General features: G+C 40.1%; 2 protein-coding genes and 1 long non-coding RNA gene across 9 annotated transcripts in view; 1 reads left to right on the top strand and 2 right to left on the bottom strand.

Moving 5' to 3' along the window:
- FBXO5 (F-box protein 5) overlaps positions 1-8,150 on the bottom strand; it is a 13,126-nt gene extending 4,976 nt beyond the window's left edge. Inside the window, exons 1-3 of one of the 3 annotated variants that reach the window (XM_044761753.2) lie at positions 7,385-8,150; positions 3,934-4,127; positions 771-1,491 (exon numbers count right to left, since the gene is read on the bottom strand). In XM_044761753.2, coding sequence (XP_044617688.2) covers positions 771-1,456 — 686 coding nt within the window. In that variant the 5' untranslated portion in view covers positions 1,457-1,491; positions 3,934-4,127; positions 7,385-8,150. The remainder of the gene's footprint in view (positions 1-770; positions 1,492-3,933; positions 4,128-7,384) is intronic. The other 2 variants (XM_044761754.2, XM_014866438.3) reach the window with 2 other exon arrangements.
- Positions 7,887-25,156, top strand: LOC106847239 (uncharacterized). 4 transcript variants are annotated; one of them, XR_006521662.2, is made up of 6 exons: positions 7,887-8,026; positions 8,499-8,641; positions 9,867-9,965; positions 10,300-10,424; positions 13,413-13,584; positions 14,712-14,857. It is a non-coding gene; the product is annotated as an uncharacterized lncRNA (long non-coding RNA). The 4 variants fall into 4 exon arrangements; XR_006521659.2 differs by lacking the exons at positions 13,413-13,584; positions 14,712-14,857 and adding an exon at positions 24,144-25,156; XR_006521660.2 differs by lacking the exon at positions 13,413-13,584.
- Positions 15,902-27,960, bottom strand: MTRF1L (mitochondrial translation release factor 1 like). 2 transcript variants are annotated; one of them, XR_011494984.1, is made up of 7 exons: positions 27,420-27,960; positions 23,257-23,336; positions 21,511-21,694; positions 20,577-20,740; positions 18,419-18,536; positions 17,044-17,272; positions 15,902-16,266 (listed from the first exon to the last, which is right to left on the bottom strand). XR_011494984.1 is itself a non-coding variant. In XM_014866439.3 (7 exons), the coding sequence occupies exons 1-7, from the start codon at positions 27,850-27,852 to the stop codon at positions 16,066-16,068; spliced, it is 1,317 nt and encodes a 438-aa protein (XP_014721925.1). In that variant the 5' UTR covers positions 27,853-27,951; the 3' UTR covers positions 15,902-16,065. The 2 variants fall into 2 exon arrangements, 1 of the variants encoding a protein (XP_014721925.1); XM_014866439.3 differs by having other exon boundaries at positions 17,044-17,180; positions 27,420-27,951.

The raw sequence follows: 27,960 nt of genomic DNA, 5'->3' as shown, positions 1-27,960 counted from the left end.
TACTTCATTTTTTCACAATATCTGCAAACATCAATAAGCAGCCACCACTGTATATATGGTACCACATTAGTTATTTAGTAAAAGTTGTAGACAAATTTCAAAATACTCCAGGGCACACTATTGGCAGAAATCAATTTTAAAAAATCCATTGTTAACAGAAAAAGTAGAACCTGTTGATATTATCCCTCAAGAGTCTAGCCAACACTAAAAGTCAATAATTATATCTGTTTTACTTTAGCTATATTTCATACAGACCAGTGTAAAGTAACACTGGGAAAAATAGTCACAAGCAGATCTGTTTGTGGGTCTCTGTATTTTCATCACTGTCAAACCTAGGAGAGCCCTACATTGAACATGGCCCAAGAACAGAAATTATTTCATACTTTCAGGCGTGACAAAAGTCATAACGCTTATTGGACCTGTAGACTAGAACTAGGCGGATCTTTTACAGTTAAGCCTGAAGGACGTAGCTTACATATCAGAAATTTCAGAACTAAAAGGAACAAAGACCCCAATCTAAGAGATAAGCAGTTTTCTAATAGCATAAATGTTAAATTTGAAGTGACTGGATTAAAATGCATACTTTTACAATTATCTTTCGCCTTAGTGGCACAGAGGTAGTAAAATACTAGCAATGAGGCAAAAGTCATCACCTCAGTCAACCAATGTAAAAGACTATCCTACTATGTCTGCACAAGCTGGTGGTGCTGAGTCATCTAGCAAAAATGTTCAGTGGATTGTAACAATACATTCAAAGCAGCAATACTTACCTGATTAAGTCCATATCATTCAGCTGCGTTAAAATATTTGCTAAGACATGTCTGAGATCCCTTCGAAAGAGTTCACTGAGAATATCTACATATTCTAGTCCCATTTTCCTGCCAATTATATTCTGTAGTCTAAAACTTCCACTGGATATAAATTCCTTCAACTTCTCTCGATCTATTTTAGGATTTCGTTTGGCATTCTTTTTTAATGTTGAACAAACCAATTTTGCAAAATGAAGAGCTGGCAGAAAGTGTTTGTTGGGATACTGGTCTGGGTTTTGCGTCTGTAGCAGGCAAGATTGTGGGCTGTCACTGGAATTTTCCTCGAGGGGAAGGCTACCCTCTTCATGTTCACTGAGGCCACTTGGTTGGGAAAATGATGAATAGCCACTGTCTTCATAAAGTCCAGTAGTCTCTAGTTCTTCTATTTCATTTGAACTGTTAAGTGATTGCTGCACATGTTGATTTTCCTTGTTATGCAGGGGCTTGTTTTCTGTTTGTTCAAGTTCTACGATTCTGGGGCTCACAATTGGTGACCCAAGATATGACAACGTTTCATAGTCTTTAATGCAGTCTTTACAAGAACCTTCCCAATATGCAGGAGTGTAGGAACCTGCTCTTCCACCGTCATCAGGTTTTACCAATTTAAGTCCAGAATGAACACAGTTACAGTTAAAATCACACTTCATTCTGACAGAAAGAGCAGAACTTTCTTCTTTATAACCTATGAAAAGAACATAAAATATTTACTTTCCAATAGCAAAATTTCCACACATCCCCACTTCTTAAATTGGCATATACAGACTTAATTACTTCACATTCTCTCAGCACTATGTATTGCCCATGTAGCTGTGACATTACCCAAGTTTAATTATTGAGATGTGACAATAATACTAGGAAACATTACTTAAATCTTGTAAGTACATACATCTGGTACTTCTGAAGAGACTGCTTTTAGACTTGTATAACATTTGACTTTTACAGTTTATACCTGACTGAATAAAAAATAGTGGAAAAAGGGACTATTTAATAAATATCTGTGCTTATGGAACAAATAAAGCAATGGGATGCATTAAGAGTGTGGTCTGAGGTCAAAATACGCTCACAGCAATCACAAATGCTTCTGGAATCAAGTGTTTATACCCTGGACTTGCAATGGTGTTAGAGTGAGCTTTGACTTAAGCATACAACCCAAACCACTGACAGCAAAAATGGTTAAGACCAGTGGGGGAGGGGAATGTGAAAGGGTCAAAATAGTTTTGATAAAAGTAACAAATAAAACATTTGTATATAATTTAAACATTATCAATTATTATAAGCCTTACGATAATTAACCAAGAAATCTATGGGTAGCTCGGAGAAAGGGCTGAAAAAGCAATAAATTTATGCACCCATAAGTTAAAGTCTACTTGAACTCCCACGACTTTCATCTCTAAGTTTTATTCTGATCGATGCTCTGGGGGACAATCTGATATATTTCAAGTGTTTGTCTACCCTACGGAATAATAAACTCAAGTGCAGAGACATCTCCCTATATCTTGCCTAATACGTGCCAGAAGCTCTACTATCTTTAATTGCTGAACAAAGATTTCTCATGAATAATTAATCAAAGAACCAGAAGAATCAACAGTTGAGTTACTAATCCTAAGTAAAATTTGGTAAATAAGAATGACACTCCCAAAAGTATAAGACCAGATGTAAGAATGTGAGGGTGATAGGGCAGTGGGTGTGAAATGACTGTTTGGTTGTTTTAAAGAATTGGAGAAGATAATGTACTTGCTATTTATGATAAGTAGCATTAAAGGGAAAAACAAGTTATGATACTATTAACAAATCATGCAATTATTTCTGGATATAATTCATTAGAATTCAGTTACTGATTTAAATTTAAGTTTCAAAAAAGCCAAAGACTTGCTTAGGGTTATATCATCACTTCCACTCTCAGGGCCTAAGAAATTAATTAAGATATAATGGATCAGGCAGCATTTAAAAATATCTTTTAAAGCAGGGTTGCTCAGTCTTTGCACTGACATTTTCAACTAGAAAATTCTTTGTTGTTGGGGGCTGTCCTGTGCATTATAGGATGTTCAGCAGTCTTTACCATTTGATGCCATTAGCAGCCCCTATTCCTTAGGCAGGAAGACAAAAAATGGCTGCATTCACCAGTTATTGCCAAATGTTGGGAGTAGGGGGAAGGCAGTGGCAGCAAAATCTTTCCCATTCCTCAGATGAGAACCACTGCTTCAAGGCTGATTAGGATGTTGTCAGGCAGTAGAGGCTGGGAAGTGCATTCACTGAAGGATAACTTGAACAAGGCATAATTCTGGGAAGGAATATAGTATACAGGTTCAGGAAAACTGCTTAGCGTTACTGAAGGCAGAGTATATGAACAGGGGAACAGTGAGGATGACATGAGGTAAGGAAAACCTCAGAAAGTTCTGAATGCCAGGATAAGTATGGACTTCATATGCTTCACATGTACCCCTTCCATCTACTATCCCCCCTGCAAGCCAATCATGGGTAGGTACCAATTTATCCCATAAGTAAATGTATGTAACAGTCAGTAGGTTTAGTCTGGACTAAATATTGGTATTCTGTCCATATTAACTCTACCATTTTTCTTAGAGCAAAACCTTTCAAGTCAAAGTATGAAAAGACACCTTGATAGAAAGTAACCTTGTACGTAGAGACTCTTTAAATTCCCAATGTTTAACACAGTGAAAGACACATAGTATGTGCTCAAGGACCGCAGTCAACCCTACCTTATCCTTAAAAACTAAGAGTTCAAAGGCATAAAAAGTAAATAAAAAACACACAAACTCTAACCCCCAAATTAACCCTAACTCTAGAACAAATTATTTTGAGTGGTTCTCTTCCACTGTGAAGAGTGAAAAATTAAGTATGATTTACATATGACCACATCTTATCTGACAGGAAAAAAGAGTAGAAGCCACCTATGACACACCTTTTTCTTTGTTTAGCTGCCTAGAAAGAAGAGGCCTGAAACTGTACTTCAGAAACTCTTAATTTTTTTCAAAAGCATTCTCCTTCTGCTCAAGTCTTTGGAACCCAGTTACTGGGAGAATGTCCTACAGACCCTCTTTCATTCAACACCATTCTTTGAACATGGACAATTCTTTAAATCTAGAGCTAATGACTGAAATACCTTATAAATGTTTAGAAGTTTCCAAACACTTGGTCTTCACAACTTTTCGAAGTAGGATGGAGAGGTTTTACCTTATTTTTACAAATGAGGACACTGAAGCTCAGCTAAGTCACTTGCCCAAGATTTGACAAGTAGTGAAGAGAGACAGATCACTCTTCTTGACTGTAAATTCAGTGCTCTTTCCACTATCTCACCTGGGAAGTGAGAGAAAAGTATAAAGAAAGAGTATAGACTCACAGACTTTGGGTTATAATCCAATACTACTTATATATGTTGTTGCTCAAACTGTTTCACCCTTTGCCATTGTAAAATTGTAAATTTGCATCCATCTGACATACTTCCATTATTTTGTTTTTGGAGCATTCCTTACTTTCTAGCACTACAAGATGCTCCAGGCTCATCTTGTATTTCCCTGTTCTAGCCATAGATTCAGTCTTTGCTCCAGGTAACTCTGGGTCCTCTTACTGATTTCAAAATCTGGATGCTAAGTGTAGATTTAGTTTTAAATGTGAAATGTATGTAATGTACTTTTTTATCTCCGTAATATTGATGCAAAGTAAAATGAATAAGTACCACCTTTTACACAAAAAGAAGCTGAAGCAGATCGTAAAAGGCTAATTCTATGTTTTTTAACTAGTTCATAATTGAGTGCTTTCCAATGACCAAGCCAAAATGTACCTAAATAATTTGGGAAATATGGTTTTATAATTAATCTGCTTTTATCCAAGAAAATATTACGTGGTTCCATGACCTCTTGAATCAGATAGATGAAAGTTAAGAGCCTAATTCTGCTACTTTATTCATTTAATGTCTACTTAGTGACGAGGTGTGGAGGGTGGAAGAAATTAGCCAGGAATGATCTTTTGGAGGTGACACTCTGAGATCTGAAAGTCTTCTGAGAATCTGGTGGGAGAGTTCCAGACAGAGAAAAGCAAAGGAAGCAAGGATACCTGCTGAGTGTTCAAGGAGGCGAAAGGTCTTTAGAGCTGCAAGGTAGTGAGCTGGGGGAGGATGGTTGAAAAACAAGGTTGGAGAGGTAGAACAGTCTACAGGATTTTTCGGGTAAGCTGGATTTTATTCATTGTGCAATACAGAGCCTTTGAAGGGTTCTAAGTAGAGACATTTGGTTTACATTTTAAAAAGATCACTGGCAGCTGTGGAGAATGAATTGGAGGAAGGTACAAGTAGAAGTAGGGAGGCTAGTTAGAAGTGTGTATTACAGGAGTCCAGAGAGTTGGGTACCACAGACTAGGATGACTGCAGTGAAAACAAAGACAATTGGATAGATCTGAGATTTATTTAGGAGCATAGAGTCAACAGAGCTTGCTGATGTACTGGAAGTGGAGGAAGCCAAGTAAAAAATACCCTGGGGATTAAGTCTTGGGCATCTGAGGTAAAGTGTCTTTTGCTGAGGTGGGGAAAACAGAGGAAGTTAACTTTTAAAGCCTGTTTCCTCATCTATAAAATGGGAGTAAGAAAATAACACTGGACTAAATGCATGGCAGAGTCCTTGTCACACATGGTCTAATAAATAGAACCTATTTTCATCACATTATTTGTAAGCCAAATCCCTTCATATTCCCTATGTTGAAAATCATGAACATTTAAAAAGTAGCAAAAACCATACTGCCACATAGAAATATGCATTTCAGAATACTACATACTTTTCCTAGGAATTAGAGCCAAATTCAAAAGAACATCCTTGCTCAACTTTTTGACTGGCTTTGTGACCTAGAACATTCAATTAATCTCTTTCATTTTCTCTAAAATGGAGATGCTAGTTTCTACCTCATAAAGTTGGTAAAGATTTAACACACTGCTTTTTTTAAACCTCTCATTTACCAATTCACAGCCCAATCACGAAAAAGTGATATTATAGTTAAGTGTACAAAATTTAACCTCCCATTTAGCTTTCCAATATAAATCTGATACTCCATATTAAAATACCACGGTTAAGTAGGCTACAGGGCTTAAAAAACCTTACAGCTATTCCAGAGCTAAAACAATTAAGTTCTAAATCTCCAATCCCTCTAAGATAATAACCACCATGTGCCCAACATCAGGCATGGCCATCCCTTACTTAAGAACATGAGAGCCCCAAGGCATGCTGCCATAACCTGCAAGTCAGCCGTAATCCCTAAGAGAGAATTTTAGAAAAGCCTACTTACAAAAACATTTGGATACAACAAATTTTTTATTTCATTTCCTCAAATTTTGTCAACAGGGAAAAGATTCAAAAGGGGACAGCACATATTCTCTTGGGGAGCAAGGCAGCAAAGACAAGTGGCATTAAACAATCAAAAAAGCCCTTCTTAAAGCCAACAGGCTTCAGAATTTCACAGGGAGACATTATCCTGGGTCTTCTAGAAATAGACTTAACCTGTTAAAATTAAGGCCTTTTTTTTTCTCCTGAGTCTTCTAAACTCTTTTTCTAAAGAAAAGCGCATTTTTTGGGTGATTATCAAATATCACAATATCGAATTGCCAATTAAAAAAATACTTTTGGTAATTTCTGAGGTAAAATAAATGATTCTGGATTCTCCTTTAGAGATGGCAACAAAGAGGATAAAAATAAGCGTTCATTTGAGTGCCTTCCATTCTGTCCAAGTTTTGGCATAAAAGACGATCTAGTTCTCCAGGAGCACAGGCAAAAAAAAAAAGAAGGAATTCTTCCATTCTCACAAAATCAGTGAAATATAGACAAATTCACGGTTAGGAATTACAAAGTGCTTTTTTCCCTGTTGCTTTGGGACTCCAGGCCTAGAGCCTAAGTGGGTGACTGGGCAAAGGGAAAAAAGGAGAAAGTGAGCGTTTTTGTTTGGAGGTCCCGACAGAGCTGAGTGGGATGAGGGGGGTCCCTCCATTTGGCGGGAGACCCCGGCGATCCTGAGGGGTCGACGGGGTGGCCCTGAGGGCGCGGGCCCGGCGGAGGAGGCGGGAGATAAGAGGAGGCAATCTCCCGCGCCCGCCAGCGAGACGAGGCGGCCCACGCCCGGGGGACTCACCTCGGCCCCGGGCTGCGGGCAGAGCTGGGGGGCGCCTGGTCCGCCCTGGGGGGCTCCGGGCCTGTCGGAGCCGGGGCCCCGGGGTGCAAGGGGGGAGGGGGGAGCATTTGGCGCCCATTCAAGCCGGGGGGTGGGGTGGGGACAGGCAGGTCTTCCCAGGGAAAAGGGCGCCCGGGAAGGCCTCCACCTGCACCCCCGGAGCTGCGTCCAGGTTCAGCGTGGACGCCGGCCCCCGGCCCGCCATCCCGTCTCGGCACATCTGGCCTCCCCTCCCCGAATCCCAGCCTTCTTTCTCTCGGTCCCAGGAACCGCCGCCGCCCGCCCGAGGCCCAGCGTGGGGCGCACACCCGGGCTCGGGTTCGGGGCGCAGGCCCCCCGACATCCCTCACCGGGCCCCCGTCCCGGATCGCGCGCCCCCCTGCCCCGCGCCCTCTCCTCTCACTCACTGTCTGAGGGCCGAGGGTGCCCGGCGGCTGTCAGGGCGCTGGAGCTGCAGCAGCAGGAGCTGGAGGGGGGCCGTGGGGAGCAGGTGCAGGGACGCCGGCTCATGCCAGTGGAAGTGGGGTCCTCCTCAGGTGAGGGAACCGCGACCGCGGCGGAACAGCCGGCCGCCCGCTCCACAGAGTGCTCTAGTTCTAAAAGGCGCCAGCTGGTACTTTTAAAATCTTTGAATTTGGTGCCCAAATACGCAAGGGCCAATGGGACACACCGCTCGCAAGCGCGCTCCAATGGGAAGGCGGTGGGAGGGAGCGCCCTCGCCCATGCCCAATTGGAGGCTGAGGAGGCGGGGCCGAGCCGCGAGGCCCCACCTTCTTCCTTCTGTGCGGCGCGGGGCGACCGGAAAGATGCTGAGGCCGGGGGCGGGCCTGAGGCGGAGCCTCGGAGCGCGGGGAGGCAGCCACCTGGCCGCACGTGGAGCTGCCTACCACGCATGTGCGGCCCCGCCAAGCTTCCATCTGCGGCGGTGGGAACGGGCCTCCGGCGAGTCCTGATTTCATCCTGAAGGCAGCTCCGGCTTCTGTCAGAAGATCTCCGATGGGTACAAAGGGTAGCCGACTTTCTCCGATCATCTCACAAGAGGGAGTGCGGTGAGCGGCGGCTCTGGTCGTCCGGGAATCCAGACTTTCCGGAAGACGAGCCCTCCCCCCAGCCTTACTTAGCCCGCCTCTCTAGGATTTAGGCGCGCTCTTCTCTCCCTCCGAGTTTCGCCCCTCCCCCTGCCCCGGGCTTTGGCGCAGGCGCCTCTGGCGGGCGGTGGTCCGAGTTGGCGGGTTGGCGCCTGCGCGCTCTGCTCCCCCTCGTTTCTCTCGAGGGGAGGGGAGGAGCGGGTCGCTCCCGGCGCGCGCCCCTCGCCCGCCGCTGACGTGGCGGGAGCCAGAAGCCGCGTCTCCCTGGTCCCTGTGGGCGGGAGGGAGGGTAGGGCAGAGTCGCTTCTCTTTGGAAGTGTGTTGATTTGTATTTTCAACCACAGTTCTGCAGCCACCATTGCTTTGTACGCACGTTAAGCTTAATTAAATTTGTGTCTACTCTCTTCTGGATTTTTTTTTTCTTTCCTTCAAGGGCCAAGCGCCAGACACGGTAGTGCTGCTCCAAAATAAGTAAATACATTTATAGGATGCACTGCCGGGGGTGTTGCGGTCCCCGCCTGTGAGGGCTGGAGGCCCCGGGCCGAGGGAATGATTTTGTGGTGATGGCAGGAATGGGTAAGTCTCCGGTGACAAATTGTGCCGAATTATTAGTGATGCTGATCTTTTCACTCCTTGTGCACTTAAGTGGTGACTGCATTCTCTGGACTCAGCTTTTGACCACAGCTCAGTGAAGCCCCAGAATGTAAGATCGAAAAAAACTGAATCTCCGTCTTTTGCAGTTTTCCCTGTCTTTTGCTTTTCTGCATCCTCGGGGAGAGTTAATACTTGCCTTATACTAAGCGCTCAGTTACATTGGTGTCACGTCCTGTGGGAGGCAGGGCTGGGATTAGGATGAGTCGTGCACATGGTAACTGGATCCTGCCTTTATATAAAATTTTGATAATTCGTGGTTCTTTGCATTAATTTTTAGTTTTTAGAATGTTGCATATTTCTTGATGATTGACATTTTGGGCATCCCCGTAAATTTTGTACTTGAGTCATGTGTCTCACTCGCCTTACCCTAGGCCTGACCCTGGTGCTAGGTCCTGGAGATACAGGGTTGAAAAGACATATGTCCCGTCCTCCAGGGAGTTTACATACTAATAGGAAAGAAACTGGCAGTTAACAATTTCAGTAAATGAAAGAGGAATATAAAACAGTGTGGTGGGGTAGAGAATGGGCAGTAGGGGCACAGGTTAATGGCACTGGGTGGTCAAGAAGGCTTCTGAGGCTTTGGACCAAGATCTGAATGTTGTTAGCAATGCAAAGATCTTCATCATAGGCAGAGGGAAGCTCTAGCCCTAGCTTGTCCCAGGGCTAGAAGGAAGTCTGGAGCCCAGTGAGCAAGGGAAATAGTAGGAGGTGAGGTCAGAGAGGTAGAAGCCAGATCCTGTAGGACTTTGTAGGTTTACATATAGAGTTTAGAGTTCCTTCTGATTGCAATGGATAGCTGTTGGAGGGATTTTAGCAAGGGAGTGATTTGTTGAGTGAATATTAAAACTCTACTAGCTTTTTATCTACCAGGCACTTTGTAAATGTTAGCCTTTAATTCTTACAATAACCTCAGCATTATTTTCATTTTATGCTTGTGCTTAAAAGTGTTGAGTTAATTCACACAGAACCACACAGCTAGTAAGCAAAGATTCTGTCCCCAGGCTGTGGGATAAGTCCATGTACTTTCCTCTGTGTTATACTGAGGAATGATAATATTTGCTGAAGGCCTGATTGTTTATAGTACATTTTCACATGATTTCCCCATTTGACCTTAAAGATCATCTCTATTCATCTCTTTTATTTTCAGACGCAGACAAATATATGAAATATGAGGGGAGGAGGGGTCCTCATTAAAAGAGTTGAGCACCTTGACTATAACTTTTGGATCTTAACCACAGCTTAAAAGGTATTTTCCAACAGTTATTTATTTATTTTCTTATTTTCAGGAAAAGGCTAAGATGTGTTATTGGAAAAATGAAAATTACTGTCATAATATAAGGTAATATAAAGAGCCAAGCATGTTTTATTTAACATTGGAATAGTTTGTCAAAGTCTTTTTCAGTTTATTAGGTTACTTTTAATTTTAAATGTTTGAGCTTTAGTTGATTATGATGAAATATTATTCTTAACTGACAATTAACTTGTTCAGTGAGTTCATGAGCACAAATCAATATCCATCAGAATTGTTGAGTTTTTAGATGCAAAATGAAGTGCAGAGAAAATTGCCCTCACTCTTTCAGCAAATTCTTACTGCAGACCTACAATGTGCAAGACATCGTGAAGTATCTGGAGGTAATCGGGACGTGGCACCTGCCCTTGTGCTTCCTATCTGGGCCTGCCACCTGATAGACATGACAGATGCTCAGTAAGTAATCTTTGGATAAAAGCATCATGGGGTACAGGAGGAAGGAGATAAGTATAAAATATAGCTATAAGGGAACACTGGATGAGTCAAATGCATCTAGTTACAGTGGGAATTTTTATACAACAGAGGAGTTACTTTATGCCAGGATAGGGAATAATCTGTAGGACAGCATTTCTCAACCTCCCTAATAGTGACGCTTTGGGCCAGATAATTCTTTGTTGTAGGGGCTGTCCTGTGCATTGTAGGGTATTTAGCAATCCTTTGCCTCCAGCTTCTCTGCTCCCAGTTTTGGTAAATGTCTCCAAACATTGCCAAACATCCCCTGGGGGACCAAATTGCGTTTTGATGAGAACCACTCTAGTACAAGATGTCTTTTGAGGGACAGGGAGGAGAGAGCCCTTCCACAGCATAAGGAACAAAATGGGAAAAAAATGCAGGTGCATTTATCAGGAGGAATTTTATGTGATATAAGGGGGGTGGTGTGTAAAATGGGCTAATATGAAATGATACTGGATACAGATTTGGACATATTGTATGCAAACTTAAAGAGTTGGAGTTTTATTTGGGAAGCAATAGGAAACAGGTTATTGAGCAAAGCAGTGACAAGATCAGAGTCTTGCTTTTTAGAAAGATGAGTCTGGTGGTTAAATATATGTAACCTGAATTAGCAGATAGAGAGGATGCAGGGAGAAGTCAGGGGACTATTAAAGTCGTCCGGGAGAGGAGTAATTCTGGACAAGAATAGTGATAATGGAATTGGAGAGGATTAGTGTTTAGTAGGAGAGCAGGATTTAGCAATAAACTGCATGTGAGGAGGAAGAATCAAATGTGACCACATTTTGAGTTTGAGAGAGAGAGAATGGTAGTACCATTAAAGAAATTGAGATCACACAATGAGAAATGGGTTATAGAGGAATAGGACAAGTTTCATTTTACACATAGTGATCATCTGTTTGTACATCTTCAAAATTGCCATTCTAGGTACATGTGTTTTGATTAAGAGGTGTTGTAGGCCATTTTGAAATTTTCAGTTTTCGCTCTTTCTGAACAATATACCAGATTTCTAGACAAATACTTCAGCTATAACTGCCTTTTAGATGTCTGTTTAGTGCCTATTATAGCATGATGTTAGGTCTCAAAGAGACAAGAATGAAGAGAACACAGTTTTGTCCATTAATGAGATGATGTCACAGGTCTCCTAATCCATGTTTATTTCATTCCCCCCCTTTCCCATTTCCTTATTAAGCTCTCAGTCTTGAGTAACGCAGTGAGTTTATTACCTAGCATAAATGTTCAGGAATGGTAAAGTACCCAAGAGTACCCAAGAAGAGCAGTTAATTCTGCCAGGGGCTGAGGTGCCCGTTAGGTTGGACCTTGAAATCTGTGTGCTGAGGTGAACGAGTGTGTTTTCTAGGCAGAGAGGGCAGCATCAGCAAAGACAGGTCGGAGTGATGATGCATGGTTTATAAGTACATGTGTAGGTGCAGTTTGTGCCAACAGCTACAAAATTCCAAAGCCCTTAAAATGTCAGAGTTAGGGTTCCAGTAGGCTTCATGCCGAAATTATGGTGCTCTACCCTCACCTTTTCCTGAGTTCCAAAAATTATATTTGATCACCTAGGAATCATCAATTTAGATTAGTGAGTGACCTAGAAGCCAATGCCAGTTACTCTGTGTGTGTTCATAATACACCTACTGATACGTATTTGAAGTTTATATTTTTAAAATTACCTTGGTATTATGATTATGATTTTCTAGTGGACAGAAGTTTGACAGTTGATCAGAGGTTCTTTTCCACCCTCACTAATACAGCGCACACACCTTCTTTTCCCATGGGGCAGAGAGTGAGGAAGTGGAGAGGATGGGAGCAGAATAAGTAAACTTTTAGCTCTCCCTTGTGTACAGAATGAAATCCAACATTTGAGACACTTCACACTTTCAACCCAACTTTTAAAATTATTACCTATTAGAAGAGAGAAAGAAGTTAAGTAATATTACTCTGTAATATTTAACAACTTGTAAATATTTCATTCCCTTTCATTCAAAAAGGAAACTGAAAGACCCAAGAGATCACTGATAAAACTGTGGGAGAGACAAGCTTGCATTGGGCCTTATGCAGACAATGAATATGGTGGAATGAACGTCTTGCTGTATTTTTGAATTGCATGGCTTAATGAAAGCTGCATTCATCAACTGTTCCCAGAATGCCTTTCATGAGCAGAATATTACAGGGGAGAGGGATTCTTTTCAAATTAAAAATCTCTGATGTGTTTGATAACCTTTGGCTTGCTTTCATTATCAACCTGTCTTGAATGTTTGCTCTATACCTCCCTTTTAAAGCAATAAGGTGAGACAATAAATGATCAATCTAAAATTATTCTGCAAATTAGCACAAGCTGGGGCTTTAAAGGAAATCTGGCTAATAAAGTTTGACCTATGAAAGAGGAAACACATTATCCAACAGTAATATAGTTTTGAATTTGTGTAGGACATAGACTCCTAAGAATTCATATATGGGAAAAGTGTGACAGTTTTGGGAGTTAACTAAATGTCCCCTAATTCTTTAAAATTTTAATCACATAACGTTAATAGTGAAAGCACTGTTTCTCTGGAAATCGTACCTTGTTGTAACTACTACAAATTTAATATTTATTCATTATCTACTGCGTAGAGCTCTTCTCATAATTGTAGTCCTTAGTTTACCTCATGTTTTCAGAATATTCTTGAGCCAACATTTCCAGCTTTACTCACTTCTTTATTGGATAACTGACATGTCCTATAGTTCTTTCTTTTTTATTTTTTTTTGTAGTTAAACAGGTTGAATTTATTACAACTCCTTGCAGTGAGGGAGCACACACACCATGGGAGAATCCTGGGGTGTCTGCTATTGCTTTATCAAGTACACTTCCTCATTCTGTTGCTCTCAATACCAAGAGGTCTTTGACAGCTATGCAGCCTCGAGCACTCCTTGGCTTTCCTTCCCTTTCAGGCCCCAATTCTCTGGAGTCAGTTTTCTCAGAAAAGAGCTATTCATAACCAGGATGCTCATGGAAAAAGGAGCAACTTACTTCTTTTAAATCTTAGGAAAGAAAAATATTGATAAAGATTATACCGACTTAGCTTTAAGCTCACGCTCAACACTGAATTCTCAATTCACACAGGTAAATTTGTTTCACCTGTTATTGTAAGAGAATCTAATACATCTCAGTGCATCGGGGCCTTCAAACCTGACTAATTTAAGTGTATATTTTAATGACAGAAATGCTAAGTCATAGGAAAAGGCAGTATACAAAACTAGCTGAGTCTTAAGTTGTAACTTCCTCTTTGTAGGAAATATTGTGACTTGAGGAATAAGTTAAATGACACCATAATAGCCCGATCTTCTCAAATGAAAGTTCAATGCAATGTCATGAAAAAAGGGGTGGCAGTTGGCAGGACTGTTCTAGATGAAGGGAGACTTACGCAATATAACCATCAATTTCCACGTGATCCCTTCTTGGATCCTGGTTTGAAGAAGCTAATTAAAACATTTTGGGGAGAATTGGGGAAATCTGAATTGGGTATTTGAAGAAATTTTAGGGTATACTGTGAATTTTGTTAGGTCTGATGATAGTAAATGATTAAGTAGAATAATGCCTTTTTTTTTCCTGCTGAGGAAGAGTCACCCTGAGCTAACATCCATGGCCAATCCTCCTCATTTTTTGCTTGAGGAAGGTTAGCCCTCAGCTAATATCTGTGCTAATTGTCCTCAATGTTTTTGTATGTGGGACACTGCCACAGCATGGCTGGTGAGTGGAGTAGTTCTGAACTCGTGAACTCGGGCCACCAAAGTGGAGCATGCAGAACTTTACCCACTTGGCCATGGGGCCAGGCCTAATGTCCTTATTTTTTAAAACGCAAGCTAAAATATTTCAGGGTGGTGACTGGCCCAGTTGCACAGCAGTTAAGTTCGCACCTTCCACTTCGGTGGCCCGGGATTTGCCGGTTCAGATCCCAGGTGTAGACCTACGCACTACTTGTTAAGACATGCTGTAGCAGGCGTCCCACATATGAAGTAGAGGAAGATGGGCACAGGTGTTTGCTCAGGGACAGTCTTCCTCAGCAAAAAGAGGAGGATTGGTGGCAGATACTAGCTCAGGGCTAATCTTCCTCAAAAAATAAAATATTTCAGGGTGAAGTGTAATTATTTGTAACTTCTACAACTAAACAAATAGGAAAACCTATCAATTATTGAAACTAGGTAATGAGTATGGGTGTTTATGTCAGTTACCAATTTATTCCCTTGCAGCAACAAATTCACCTTTCATCACCCTACTTTGTGATGCTGGAGCTGGACCTGTAAACATTTCTCCTTTGGCAGCTGGTACCCACAGCTTTGTCAGGAGTGGACGGAGTAGGGAATGTGGGAGGAAGGGGGTTCTCTTCTTGTTTCTAAAGTGCTTCCTTTCCTATTGCTTCTATGACACAGCTGCCAGGGGTGCTCTTGGACACTGTGATGGTTAATTTTTAGTGTCAAGTTAGCTGGGCCACAGGGTGCCTAGATATTTTGTCAGCATTACTCTGGGTATTTCTGTCAGTGTTTTTGGGCGAGATTAACACTTAAATCAGTGAACTCTGAGTGAAGCAGAATGCCCTCCATGTGAATGAGCCTCATCTGATCAGTTGAAGGCCTAGAAAGACTGGCCTGCCCTGAATAAGACAGAATTTGCCAGCAGACTGCTTTTGCACTGGAACTGCAGCATTGGGTCTTCTGGCTCTCCGCCTGTTGGCTCACACTGCGGATTTTGGACTTCCTAGCCTACTTAACACGTGAACCAATTCTTCACAATAAATCTCTTCTCATATGAGTATATGTATACACACCCACACACATACATACTCACATATCCTATTGGTTCTGTGTCTCTGGAGAACTCTGACTGATGCAGACACCTGCTGATGCTTACCCTTCATGTTCTGCTGACGCTTTGTTAGGCTTCTTGCTTGCCAGTCCTTAAGAGTGAGGTTCTCTGTTTGTGAGGCCTGATCTACCACCTGCAGACCAGCTCTGGCCCAGGGCAACCCAGGGAACTCTTCTGTCATCAAGTGGGCCATAGCCACACACTCTCCAATAGGCCTGACTCTCCATCTTGGAGGAAAGGAAACCCCTTCCAGGGGTGGTCTTTTCTTAGGTACTCAGTCTCAGTCCTCCAAGTGTATTAAAATTCTCTTTTATCCCCCAATAGGTAATCCCATTATCAGTTAAAAATTATTCTATGAAAATTATCCCTGTTCAAATTAATGGTATGGTTTCTGTCTCCTGATTGGACCTTGACTGATACAGTATTTACTGTCATATTTCTGTTTTATGTTTGTCATTTTTTATGAGTTAAACTAAATTTTTGATGCTTCATTAAATACTCAGCATACAACCAAAGACTAATTTCCTGTGTCTACTTCCTGTAAGGAAGAGTCCAAAATATACAACCAGAGTCATGATTATATTGTATGTTTTTTATTAATGCATTGAGAGAAGATGTATATAAATTATCTATCTTAAAAGTATGCATATTACTTTCAACTGTATTAACTCATGTTTTTTAAGAGAATATGTGATTTACTATAGAATTTTAATAAGCTATACAAGTTTTTAATAAATCAGATTAAACTTTCTTGGAAATAATGTCTACTAAAGATTCATAATCAGCATAGTCCTTCAATGACTGTACAAGTTCATCCAGTAGATACTCTCCTTGCATAAAAGTTTCAAGATCATGAAGTGACTTGTTTATTCGGTGATCTGTGACCCGGTTCTGTGGAAAATTATATGTTCTTATTTTCTCTGACCTTCCTTTTGTTCCAATCTATATATATACAAAAAGATAGGAGATACAGTTAGATTCAAGGCAACTAAACCTGCAAATTCAACTTACCTGGAAATTAAGCTCTTGACTTATAATTTGAAACACAATGTAAGAACCAAGTTTTAAACACTGAATCCTCAAATAACTTGGGAACAGGACAGAGAAAAAAGAATATGGGCTTAAGGTCAGATAGATAAGTATTTGAATCCTCTCACTGCCATATCAATTGCTTCATGACTTCAGGCGATTTATTTCAACTCTAAATTCTAGTTTCCCCATCTATAAATATAGACAATACCTACTACACAGTGATGATGTATACCTACAGCCTATCACATGGTTGATATTAAAATGGTAGCTAAATATATATAATCTCTATGAATTAATCTGGTCATCTTCAGTGGTGACACAGTGATGAATTTCCCATAATAAAGAATTAATATAAGGGCTCTGTAGTTAGAAAGTTAAATACCAAACAGGAAGAAAGTTTTAAGTTCAAGCTGCCTTCCAACTTTCTTCCATAACTTTCAAAGGATTCAAAATCAATGGGGACTCTGTATATCTTTTTTTAGTAACTGATTAAGTCTGAGAAAAAAGGCCTTGATATAGAAAATAGGCAGAGTATAAGATTACCATAAAACATGTATAGCCCTCGGTTGAGCTATGTGAGTTGTTTTCTTATTTTGACAAATATATTAAAACAATTATAACCTATAAAAACTGGGTTATCTAAAAATATTTTTATCCTTTAGAAGCATTTTTAAAATTCAGTTTTACCTGAACTTTTCTAGCATTGTATCTTTTACTTGTTTCTTCTGCTACATGCATGCTGTATAGTTTTGCACGTAACTTTTTCATAGCCATTTCTCTGTTTTTCAGTTGAGATCTCTCTTGTTGGCATTCGGAAACAACACCTGAATAGTGTTAGGAGAATTAAAGAGTTTTAATAGAAAAATCTTCTTCATTTATTATCAAGGAATCTTCCTTCTCATCCTTTTTCTTCTTCCTTTATGAGGAGAAAAACAGGACTCTAATATAAAAGGAAGACTATAAACTTAACAAATAACTTTTATAGAGTTACCAGAAAACTGAAAATTTCAGTTTGAGCTATAGTGCAAAGTATCTCCATATTGAAGGCATACATACTAAACAATAAGCATTAATCCTTTAATATGGATTGTTTCCTTATACCCTCAGCCAGCCACCATCTTTTTTTTAAATGACTACTAATAGAAATGAAAATATAAAAAAGGTTAATCCTATTACCAGAGATAATCACTCTATTAATATTTTTGAGGATTTCTATCCATTTTTTTCTATTCCTGTTAACGTAATATTATGTAACACATTATCTTAAAGTTTAACATGAAGATTTCCTCATATTAAAAAAACACAACAAAACTTATCACTCCCTCCCATCAACCATTACTGACTGATAGGAATTAGGCCTATTTGAGATAGGTCGTGGTAAGAGATTCTTGTTTTTTTCCTAGATAACTGAGATTTGCTTCCATATGCTCTTTATCACCCGTAAATCACTGCAGTAATACTTATAAAACGCATTTAGTTCTACCTAATAGTATACTGAAGGCTTAAGAAGTATTTAGACATAGCTTCATTGCCCTATCTAGAATCAGAACCCCCGGAGATCTGCAGGGACTTACTGGAAAGAAGCCCCTGAAATTATATGCAAAACTTTGCATCTAAGTATGTTTCTGGGTAGTGGGTCCAAGCTTTCACTTTCTGAAAGGAGTCCATGTCCTCCTCCCTTCAAAAAAGACTGAGAACTAGTGATTTAGAGCATTTTCTGATTAATGAAGAACCCATGTAAATGACTTCACTGTGAGGATTTTTTTTAATAGAGATATTTACTAAGTATAAACTTCAGAAAGCTACCTGGAAGGACTATCCACACCTTCTCTTCATAGTCACTAATACGGAAATTCCCTGGGCTTGGACCCCTCTGTCTTCCTGGCTTTCCAGTTATCCTGCAGGGTTTCAGCTAAGAATTTTAAATCAAGTATTTAACAACAATCCTTAATAGTACGTATTCTTCTGGTAATTGAGGATCTATTTCAGTAGAAAATTAGACAAGTCATTCAGCATTTGATTTCTTTCTTCAATGTTTTATGTTGGAGAAATAAGTGCATACCTGTTGGAAGATGAACTATCCGGACAGCACTGTCCGTGGTATTTACGTGCTGCCCCCCAGCTCCACTGGCTCGCTTAGTATCGATTCTCAAATCTTTAGGATTAATTACCAGATTAATCTATATATAAGAGGAAAAGTTAGGATTTAAAAATATTACACGTATGAACTCTTCAAAGGGAAGAACTATCCGTTTATAAATACATGTCAGGTGTAGAATTTATATAAGATTCACAAGGTTTAATTTTAAGAATAGAAAATAGTTGGAAGCATACCATTTTTTCTTTTTTTGTTTGGTGACAAAGATTGTCCCTGAGCTAACACCTGTTGCCAATCTTCCTCTTTCTGCTCGAGGAAGATTGTCCCTGAGCTAACATCTGTGTCAGTCTTCCTCTAATTTATACGTGGGATGCCACCACAGCATGGTTTGATGACTGGTGTGTAGGTCTGTGCCTCGGATCCAAACCTGTGAACCCCAGGTTGCTGAAGCAAAGCGTGCGAACTTAACCAATACACAACCAGGCTGACCCCAGCGTACAATTTTTTAAACTTTTCTTTTTGGAAGAGTAGAAGATCAAAATATAATACAAATCAAAAACAAACCCTCCCTAATCCTCCAAAACTGGACTTGTCTGTAAATTACTCTCTTCTTGCTACATGAACGGAACTTAGCTATTGGAAATGTGAATCTAAGAGCTAAAATAAGATTTTGTGGAATATTTCTGAGTTAAAAAAGACTTTAGCAGAAGAAGAAATGCTACCTTAAGAACTATCAGAAGGGCTTATTTTAATTTTAAATAAAGGAAGACATAAACATATCTGGAGGTAGAGGGAAAACAAATGGAAATGGTAAAGCCATGAAGTCAAGAGTAAAGACTAAGTTCATAAATACACTGGGATCTGACATCAGGATAATGCTCTGTCCTGGGAGTCACCATCAAAAGCACTAAATCTGAAAAGCTCTGTCTCGTGAACTATGGACCACTCTGTGACATGTCCACAGCCCTGGCCAGTAGGAATCCTACCATTCACAGGCCCTCCATGTCTCCCTATATGGCTCCTTTTTACAGTTGCTAAAAGAATTAAATGAGATGATACATGGACCTCAGTCTCCATCTCTTCCTGAAAACTCCTTCCATCTCCAAGATGCTTAAACCAAGGCGACTAGTATCTAGGCAGGGCTCCTGCCATTTATTCTACTTTACTCTCTCCCTTATCTGTTCTGTTCCTCATCTAGGTTTCACACAATAATTAGATGTAAAGAAAGAAACTCCAGGGGCAGGTCTGGTGGCATAGTGGTTAAGTTCGCATGCTTCGCTTCAGTGATCCAGGGTTCATGGGTTCAGATCGTGGGTGGACCTACACACTGCTCATCAAGCCATGCTGTAGTGGCATCCCACATACAAAGTAGAGGAAGATTGGCACACATGTTAGCTCGGCAACAATCTTCCTGAAGCAAAAAGAGGAAGGTTGGCAATAGATGTTAGCTCACAGCCAATCTTCCTCACTGAAAAAACACACACAAAAAAAGGGAACTCCATTAACTCTGTTAGAGAGTCAAAGAGCGCTTCCCTGCGTGTTGATAAACAGAAACTCTCAATTAAACTTCCTTCTCACATCATTTATATTTCATCCTGAAAAACAAATCACATATTTCCTAACACTTTTCAGCAGAAGGGATGTAAACAAAACAGAACTACTCAACTAAGTTATTTTATGAATATTATATAGGCTGAGAATTTGCTTTGTGGGAATAAAGTATATTCATTATCAACAATATAGTTCCATTTCAACGTGATTATGTTATGAAGTAGCAATTCTGTTAGGTAGGATTGTTAAAACAGGATTCTTGCTTGCTATTAATACTCTGGGAACCACTCACAGGAAGTAACTCAAAATAATTACTTTAAGCTTAGTGGTGGAGAAAAATTAATAAATAGACAATGCCAGATGAGATCATTTATACATCCTTAATTCTTACCATCTATTGTAAAATCATACCTTTTGGACTGAGATTATAATAGATTCTTAAAAGCAACTCAAAATATGTGATGAAGGCCAAATGATAAAAAAGAAGACACTCAGTTCAGTGAAGTGAGTGTTACTCTGGGACAAGGCACTGTGCTAGGCCAAGGATTCCAAGGAGAGGGGACAGCCTCACCTCAGTAGGTTGGGGTAATATGGCTACTGTCATGGTGCTGGTGTGGATGCGGCCTTGCTTCTCTGTCTTTGGCACTCTCTGTACTCTGTGTACACCTCCTTCAAATTTCATGTGCTTATAGGCTTCTGACCCCCCAATGCTGGCCGACGCATGTCTAAGGCCACCTTGAAAATATTGGGAAACAGAATTCTTTTATTATTCTTGCCATTTATAAACACCTGACCATCACTTCTATCATCTTGAAATATATTTAAAAGAGCTACAAAAGAATATAAGCATATAGATTGTAAAACATACTGAAAAACTTTATTAAGTCTATGATATTCAGTGTTCTAATACTTAATATCTTGTTTATAATTATTAGTATTTTTTTAAAGATTGGCACCTGAGCTAACAACTGTTGTCAATCTTCCTTTTTTTTTTCCCCCTGCTTTTTCTCCCCCAGTCCCCCCAGTACACAGTTGTATAGTTTTAGTTGTGGGTCCTTCTAGTTGTGGCATGTGGGACGCCGCCTCAACGTGGCCTGATGAGTGGTGCCATGTCGGCGCCCAGGATCTGAACCGGTGAAACCCTGGGCCACCAAAGGCAGAGCTCTGGAACTTAACCACTCGGCCACAGGACTGGCCCCCGGTTTATAATTATTAAACAAAGTATTTATGGTGATAATGAACTGATTCAATAATACGTCTAAAAGACCACTTTTAAAAGACCATTTGTCATTCAATGGTTAGTAGTGCCTGACATATTTTATAGGCTATTTCAAAATTGATGTATTTGCACTCAAAATAATTAAGGACATGAATGAGCATAAAATTACTTAAGCATCCTTACAAATAAATTCTAAAACCTAGTCGTGGTCTTTCCAACCCTTTTTCCTACGACACATGTAGATAAATCTACCCTTCTCCCGAAACAAATTAAACAGTTTACTGACCTATTTCACTTGGAAAATATTCCAGGGTTTCAAAATGCCATCTTTTAAATGCAGCATATTGCTGATACATATCAAATATCTCTGAAGTAAACAACATTGCCTCCTGACCACCAACTCCTGCAGTTACCTCCAGGATCAAATCATTTTCATTGGTTTCTTCTGAGGGAACCAAAAGTAAGATAATCTGTAAATACAAAAACATTGCCCATCCTATAATTAAGAATTATTTAAAACTTAAAAAAAAAAGCTAAATGATTAGATGCAGAATTTTAAACATTTGAAGTTTCTCTAAGCAAATAATATTGTTGATTACTATTCAACTATCTTGCCAATTAGAACTGTATAGTGCATAACTTCTAAAAAATATTAATGTTACCATTATATTACAAATGCTATACGGTCCAGCTAAAATTTACAGGTTTGTTTTTATTTCTTTTTGGTGTTCATATAGACTTTAAATCGGTTCTCTATTCAGTTAATAATTAAGTGCTTGCTGTGAGAAAGACATTCTGTTGTGTGTAGAATGCAAAAGAAGATTCTAACTCTATCCTTTTGAAATTTACAGCCTAGTATGGCAGGGGAAAAAGCACTCAAATTACATTGGTATTTTTTTTTAAGCTTCTTCAAATATGGAAGAGATACTTCCAATTTTGGAACTGGAAAGGCCATTTGAGATGATGGAATCCAATTCCCTCATTTCACATATGAAGGAAAATGAGGTCAGCAGAGGTTAACTGACTTAGGGAAAGTGTTGGTTATTGGCAGAGCAGACATAAGGACTCAAATCCTTGTGCGTAGATAAGTCTTCCTTCCATTACAATGTTTCACACTTCAGTATGTACTAATTAAGGGGTTATAGAATAAAAGCTTCTTAGATTAGGTGAATTAAACAAGAAAAGCTACCAATATTTATTGGTTCTTTAAGATATGACAGGCATCCTGCTAAACACTGTACATACTTTAATTCTTAAAACAATCTTGGGTAGGTACTATTAACAGCTTACCTTAAGATGTGAAAACTAAGTTTGTTTAGTTGAGTAATCTAGTTGCCCCGTATCAAACAGCTAGAAAGTGTTAAGAGGTAGAATTTGAACCCAAATCTCCCTGAATTCTGAAGTATCACACTTTTTTGTTGGTCAGGACCTACAGTTGCTACTGCTTTTCCATCTCTAGCCTATGCCAATGCAACATAATCATTCAAATCTTGAACTAACAAATGATACAATTTACATCTGTTTGTCTATTACTAGCCAATGGACAGAAACCTTTAATACATGTCCTTCTCATCTAATTCCTATGTGTTCTCCTGCAGTTCTCCTAGATATAAAACCAAAGCAAAATAATTCAGTTCTAAAAGCCCCAAGAGCCAGCTGTGTCTGGCATTCTACTAGTGCCGGAGACACAAGGATAAAGAAATATTCCTGCTCCCAGGGAGCTCACAGCCTACCATCATTCCATGACCTCTTCTCATCATCTACACCCACCCTCACCTCTCTTAAAAAACCAAAAGGGGCAAATATAATACCACTATTTTATTGCCTTTCCAGAAAATCTTATTAATGTGACATTCATCTTTTTTTCAGAACTCTACAATCCTTTTATTACGATAAAAATAGGACCACGTGGAGTATGCTTTTCTTGCTTTAACAGTTTATAATTCTAAATACTAACAAGCTGGTTAGTTCTTGAGTTGTTTTTATAAACTTAAAAGAGCACAAATGTTTATTCTTTGCACAAATACCATACCTGATGCTTCAACTGAGTTATTTCTTTTTGACACAAAGTTATTTCATTCTCTGCAAGTTTCCTTAAGTCTTCATTTTCATCTAAGAAAAAAAGGTAGTAGATTGTTTTCCTTAATTAGTGTTAAACTGCCAACAGAATTCAAGGTCAATTGTTTTGTTATTGTAGCTGAAGAGAAAAATAAAATGTCTTTCTTGTCCTTTTAATAAGTGCCATTAATTGAAAGTAGCATTTTATGCATTAGTTTTCATAAGCAAGTAGCTTTAAAAAAACAAAACTGTTTTCCTGATGACAGAAGAAAGTATAAGTAAATTTAAAAATAAAAAAGAGTATCTATGGAAAAGTATAAACTATTAAATTTTTCTATAATTCTACCTCCATGAAATGTTCATATGAAAAAATAAGCTTTTAGTTTTCCAACTTAGACTGTACAATAACAGTGAATGCAGGGAGCTAGTCAGAAGGTTCCACGAGTTAAACTGAATTAAAAAATAGAAAGTTATTTATTCTCTTATTAGTAAATTTTCATACTATAAAATAAGTATCCACCCAAACATTTAAACTCTGCCTAATGTTTACAAAGTACTGGTCTCAGACTTCACCTAATTCTTACTTCATCTTTGAGTTTTCATTTTTACCTTACAAATTATTCTTCCTCATTCCTCTATCCTATGGACAACATGCAGCCTACAGAAAGGAGAGAAGGGGAAATTTTTTTAGCTATTAGAAATTGTTCTCTCTGGCTGAAAGATCAAACTTTACAACGTATCAAGTTGTACATTTATTCATTTATTAAGAACCAACTATGCTAGGAACTGGGGATAACAATATGTAAGACCTACCCTCAAGGCAGGATTTTAGATAATTTTAGTTTCTTTGTTTTTTTCTAGGGGAGAAAAACTCACAAGGAATAACAGCCTAAAACACTATGTGATTAAATAGCACACTGAAGGATTTTTGTGTGTTTATTTTTGGGATGGACAGAAAGAGGAATGAAGGAATTTAACTCAAGGAAGGAGAACGACAGCAGCAAAATTGAGATTAGCAAGTAAAGGAAGTGTTGGTGGAAAGGCAGCAAATTATTGTGGCAAGAATTTGGTATGGAAGAAATTTGGTGAAATGGAAAATGTGTTGAATTAGGAAAAGGAAAAATGAATTCTAGCTGTATCTCAGTCACTAAGATTCTCTTACAGCAACACACCCAACTTCTCTGAGTCTCAGTTATCACAAGAGTGAAATGAAAGATCTGAGCTGGATGATCCGAGATGCCTTTCAGTTCTGAAATGCAGTGTTCTGAAAGCTAACGAGATTGGAACTGAAATCTAGCAGTAATTTAATTTTAATACTATATTTTATTTAACCCAGTATACCCCAATATCATTTCAATGTGTAATCAAAAAATATTAAATTTTTGTATATGTCTTTGAAATCTGAAAGGTGTTTTACACTTGCAGCACATCTCAATTCAGACAAGCCACATTACAGGTGCTCATTAGCCACGTGTAGCTCATGGCTACTGTACTGGACAGGAAGCTCTAGAGGATTCCGACTGAGGAGTTATTCCTAGGCAATAGAAATACACTTGTTCTTTAATTTCTCCTTCAATATTACTAATTAACATGTGTTTACTGGGCATTTACCACATGCCTGCCTTTTCTTTCTTCTCTGCCTAAAAGATATTTCTGTTTTCACCATGGTAAGAGGGTCCTTTTCTCTTCAACCTTTCAAACCACTTATTGACTTACTGTCACCCTCCCTTTTCCCATCCAAACTCCGGGAGATTAAATGCCATGTTTATTATTTCTCTTTTGTTAATTCTCATTTACTTCTCAAGTTGTTACACTGGATTCCATAATTATATTAATAATACCATTTTTATTAAAATCACCTCTGACAAAACTGCCAAAAGTAAAGACTATCTCATTGGGAGCTGAAAAGTGAGCCCTTTCTAAGTCAGGGATCAACAATCCCTTACTTGAAATTTTCTTTCACTGGTTTTGACAGCTTCATTTATCTTGTTCAAGGTCTGGAAGCTCTGCCTGTTCTTTCTGGATCTTTTATAGCTTCCTCCTCTGCCTCATACTGTGTATTTCTGGCTTTGTTAGTATCTTGTTTCTATCTCTACAAATTCTTCCTGAGTATTTGAATCTACTTCCAAAGTTTACTTTATCAACTATATGTTGACATGAATTCTCCTATGATTTTTCTGGCTCAATTCTTTTCCTACGCCGGTAGTTTTTTCCCCCTACATCAGTATCTTTATCTGAACATCCTCATCTGAATGTCCTTGTAGGTACTTCTAGCCTGCTATGTCTGTTCAGTACAAAACTCATCTTTTTCCTAAACTTGATCCATCTTTTCTATCCTCATCTTAATTAACAGTACCACTCATGCTCTGAAGCCAGAAGCCTAAGACTTTTCTTAGAATTCTGTATCTCTTTCACCCTTCTCAGGCCATAAGCCACCAAATCCTGACTGTTGTTACTCAGAAAGTCTTGAGAGTCAGGCCCATTCCCACAAGGTCTGTTTCAATAGCCTCCTCATTGGCTTTTCAGCCTCCAGGGTGCCTGGAGAATACTCCAGTTCATCCTCAACACTGATGCCAATATTAATCTTGCTTTAAAAAGATGTCACTTCTCTGCTTAAAAATATGTGCTAATTTCCCGTAGTCTTTAGGAACAAATCCAGGTTTTTTTGTCATGCAAAGCTCTGAATGATAATTGTTTGTAAGCTGAGATGCATTCTGCCAGCAACAATTTTCTAACATTCTGTTTACTTCTGTATAGTCTGATTTTTAAAATATTTAACCCTTAAATCCACTTGGAGTTTAAGCTCAGCTTAACCTATGAAACCAGTTTAATTTTTCCCCAAAAGATATTTTTCCCAATACCCTTAATTAATCTTTTTTTTGCACTCTGGGTATCTGCCTTTTCTCTTAAGTTATTTAATTTACACTCTCCTTAACTCTCACCTAGATTACTGCATTAACCTTCTAACTGTTTTCCATGGCATTTTCAATCTCATTCCAGGTTGACTAGTTCTAAACTACCACAGATCAAGCTTCCTAAGCAACAAAGCTGTTTTTATAATCCACTCCTCATTCTAAAAGCTTCTGCTGGATCCCTTCGGCCCAGAGGATAAAATAAACCTTTTTAGATGAGTATTTGACACCCCTCCCCTTATAAAATGTTCCATCTTGCCACTCTGGATAACCTCTTCTCTCCCTTGGGTACCAGAGTACAGGGATTAAGAGCATGAGATTTGGAGTCAGTCCAATTCAAACTCCATTCTTTAAAAGCTGTGTAACCTGAGCCCAGTTATTTTCCCTCTAGGCCTCAGGTTCCTTTTCTGTTGCATGAGGCTAACAGTACCTACCTCATAGTTTGTTATGTGAACTGGATGACAATACATAAAGCAAGCTAAGCAAGGCCTGGAGTATGGTGAAGGTTCAGTAAAGGTTACACTATAAATGTATCCTCTAAGGCTGGCCTTTATCCCTGCACAAGGCCTTCCCAACAAGTTCTCCTCCCTGTCCTGGGTCTTTATTCAGATATCTGTTCTCACTTTTCAGCTCTATTATAATAAATTCTCTCTCCCCGAATAGACTGACTTTTTCTGGGGCCTTGCTACCCAAAGTGTGGGCCATGGACTAGCAGCTCGGCATCTCTGAGAGCTTGTGGAAATGTAGAAACTTAGACCCCATATAAATTAGAATGCACACTAATCACTTGGGAAACTTGTCAAAAACGCCTTTTTCTAGGTCTCAGATTCTGAGTCATAGTGTTAGCACGCCCCTCTCCTGACACTGTTGCAGGTGGTCCTCTTACCACACTTTGAGAAACACTACTCTGGAGTCGACAATAGGGAAGCTGCCTTATTTGTCTGGCGAGCTCAGGATCTTCTGTGAGAGTACACAGCCAATAAACGTCAACATAAGTTCTGTAAAAGGGGGCGGGGCACTGTCACGGGAGCACGAGGGCTCAAACAGGAGAGGAGGAGATCAGAACGCACATGATGCCTTGATCTCTGATTCAAACAAAAATGGGCTGCAATGGGAGTAAAGAGCTTCAAACTCGGGGAGAGCGCAGACATCTGACCACCGGCTCAGCGGAAAAGGCAAACGAAGACTCTGCTTAGAATCCCGGTCCCCCGCGCCCGGCCCTTACCATGCAGCAAGTGCTCGGTCTCCCGCAGCTCCTGCTCCTTCTCGCTCAGCAGTCTGGCCACCGCCACCAGCTCAGGCCCCCTGGCCTGCAGCTGGGCTTCAGCCCCTGCCTGGCGCTCGAGGAAGGTCCGCAAGGGCCCGCCGCGGGCGAACAGCTCCTCGAGCAGCGCGCCGCCGCAGCTTCGGTGCCGGCGGGCCGGGCATGCAGCCCGGCGGGCCCAAAGACATCGAGCAGCGCTCAACAGAAGCCGGGACCGCATCGCTAATCCGCGACCTCCGAGGCCGACCAGCGCCGGAAGTTTTGGAAAGAGAAAGTCTCGCGACACCGCGCGGATTTTGGGGAAAGGGGAGAGGGCTGACCGGGCCCCGCCCCGCGCACGCGCCGCTTTTAAAGGGCCTCCCGGAAGCCTCGGGGGTAACTTCCGGCCAGGCATTTAAACGTAGTGTTCTTCGCGGAGGCCGGAAGTTGAGGGGCAGGGCTGAAAGCGATAGGGGCGGGTCGGGGAGGTCTTCGGCACTCCCTCGAAGCGCTCAGTCGGGAA

The sequence above is a fragment of the Equus asinus genome, chromosome 1 (genome assembly GCF_041296235.1).
Source record: "Equus asinus isolate D_3611 breed Donkey chromosome 1, EquAss-T2T_v2, whole genome shotgun sequence".
Classification (NCBI taxonomy): Eukaryota; Metazoa; Chordata; class Mammalia; order Perissodactyla; family Equidae; genus Equus; species Equus asinus.
Note: the sequence above shows the minus strand (reverse complement) of the source record. Positions and strands in the feature narration are given on the sequence as shown.

Coding starts and splice junctions, on each gene's coding strand:
- MTRF1L (XM_014866439.3), bottom strand. CDS start 27,852: ATGCCTGGCCGGAAGTTACCCCCGAGGCTTCCGGGAGGCCCTTTAAAA. Junction 23,337..27,419: donor GACCGAGCACTTGCTGCATG/GTAAGGGCCGGG, acceptor TTTTTTTCTTAG/ATGAAAATGAAGACTTAAGG. Junction 16,267..17,043: donor ACAATGCTAGAAAAGTTCAG/GTAAAACTGAAT, acceptor GTATATATATAG/ATTGGAACAAAAGGAAGGTC.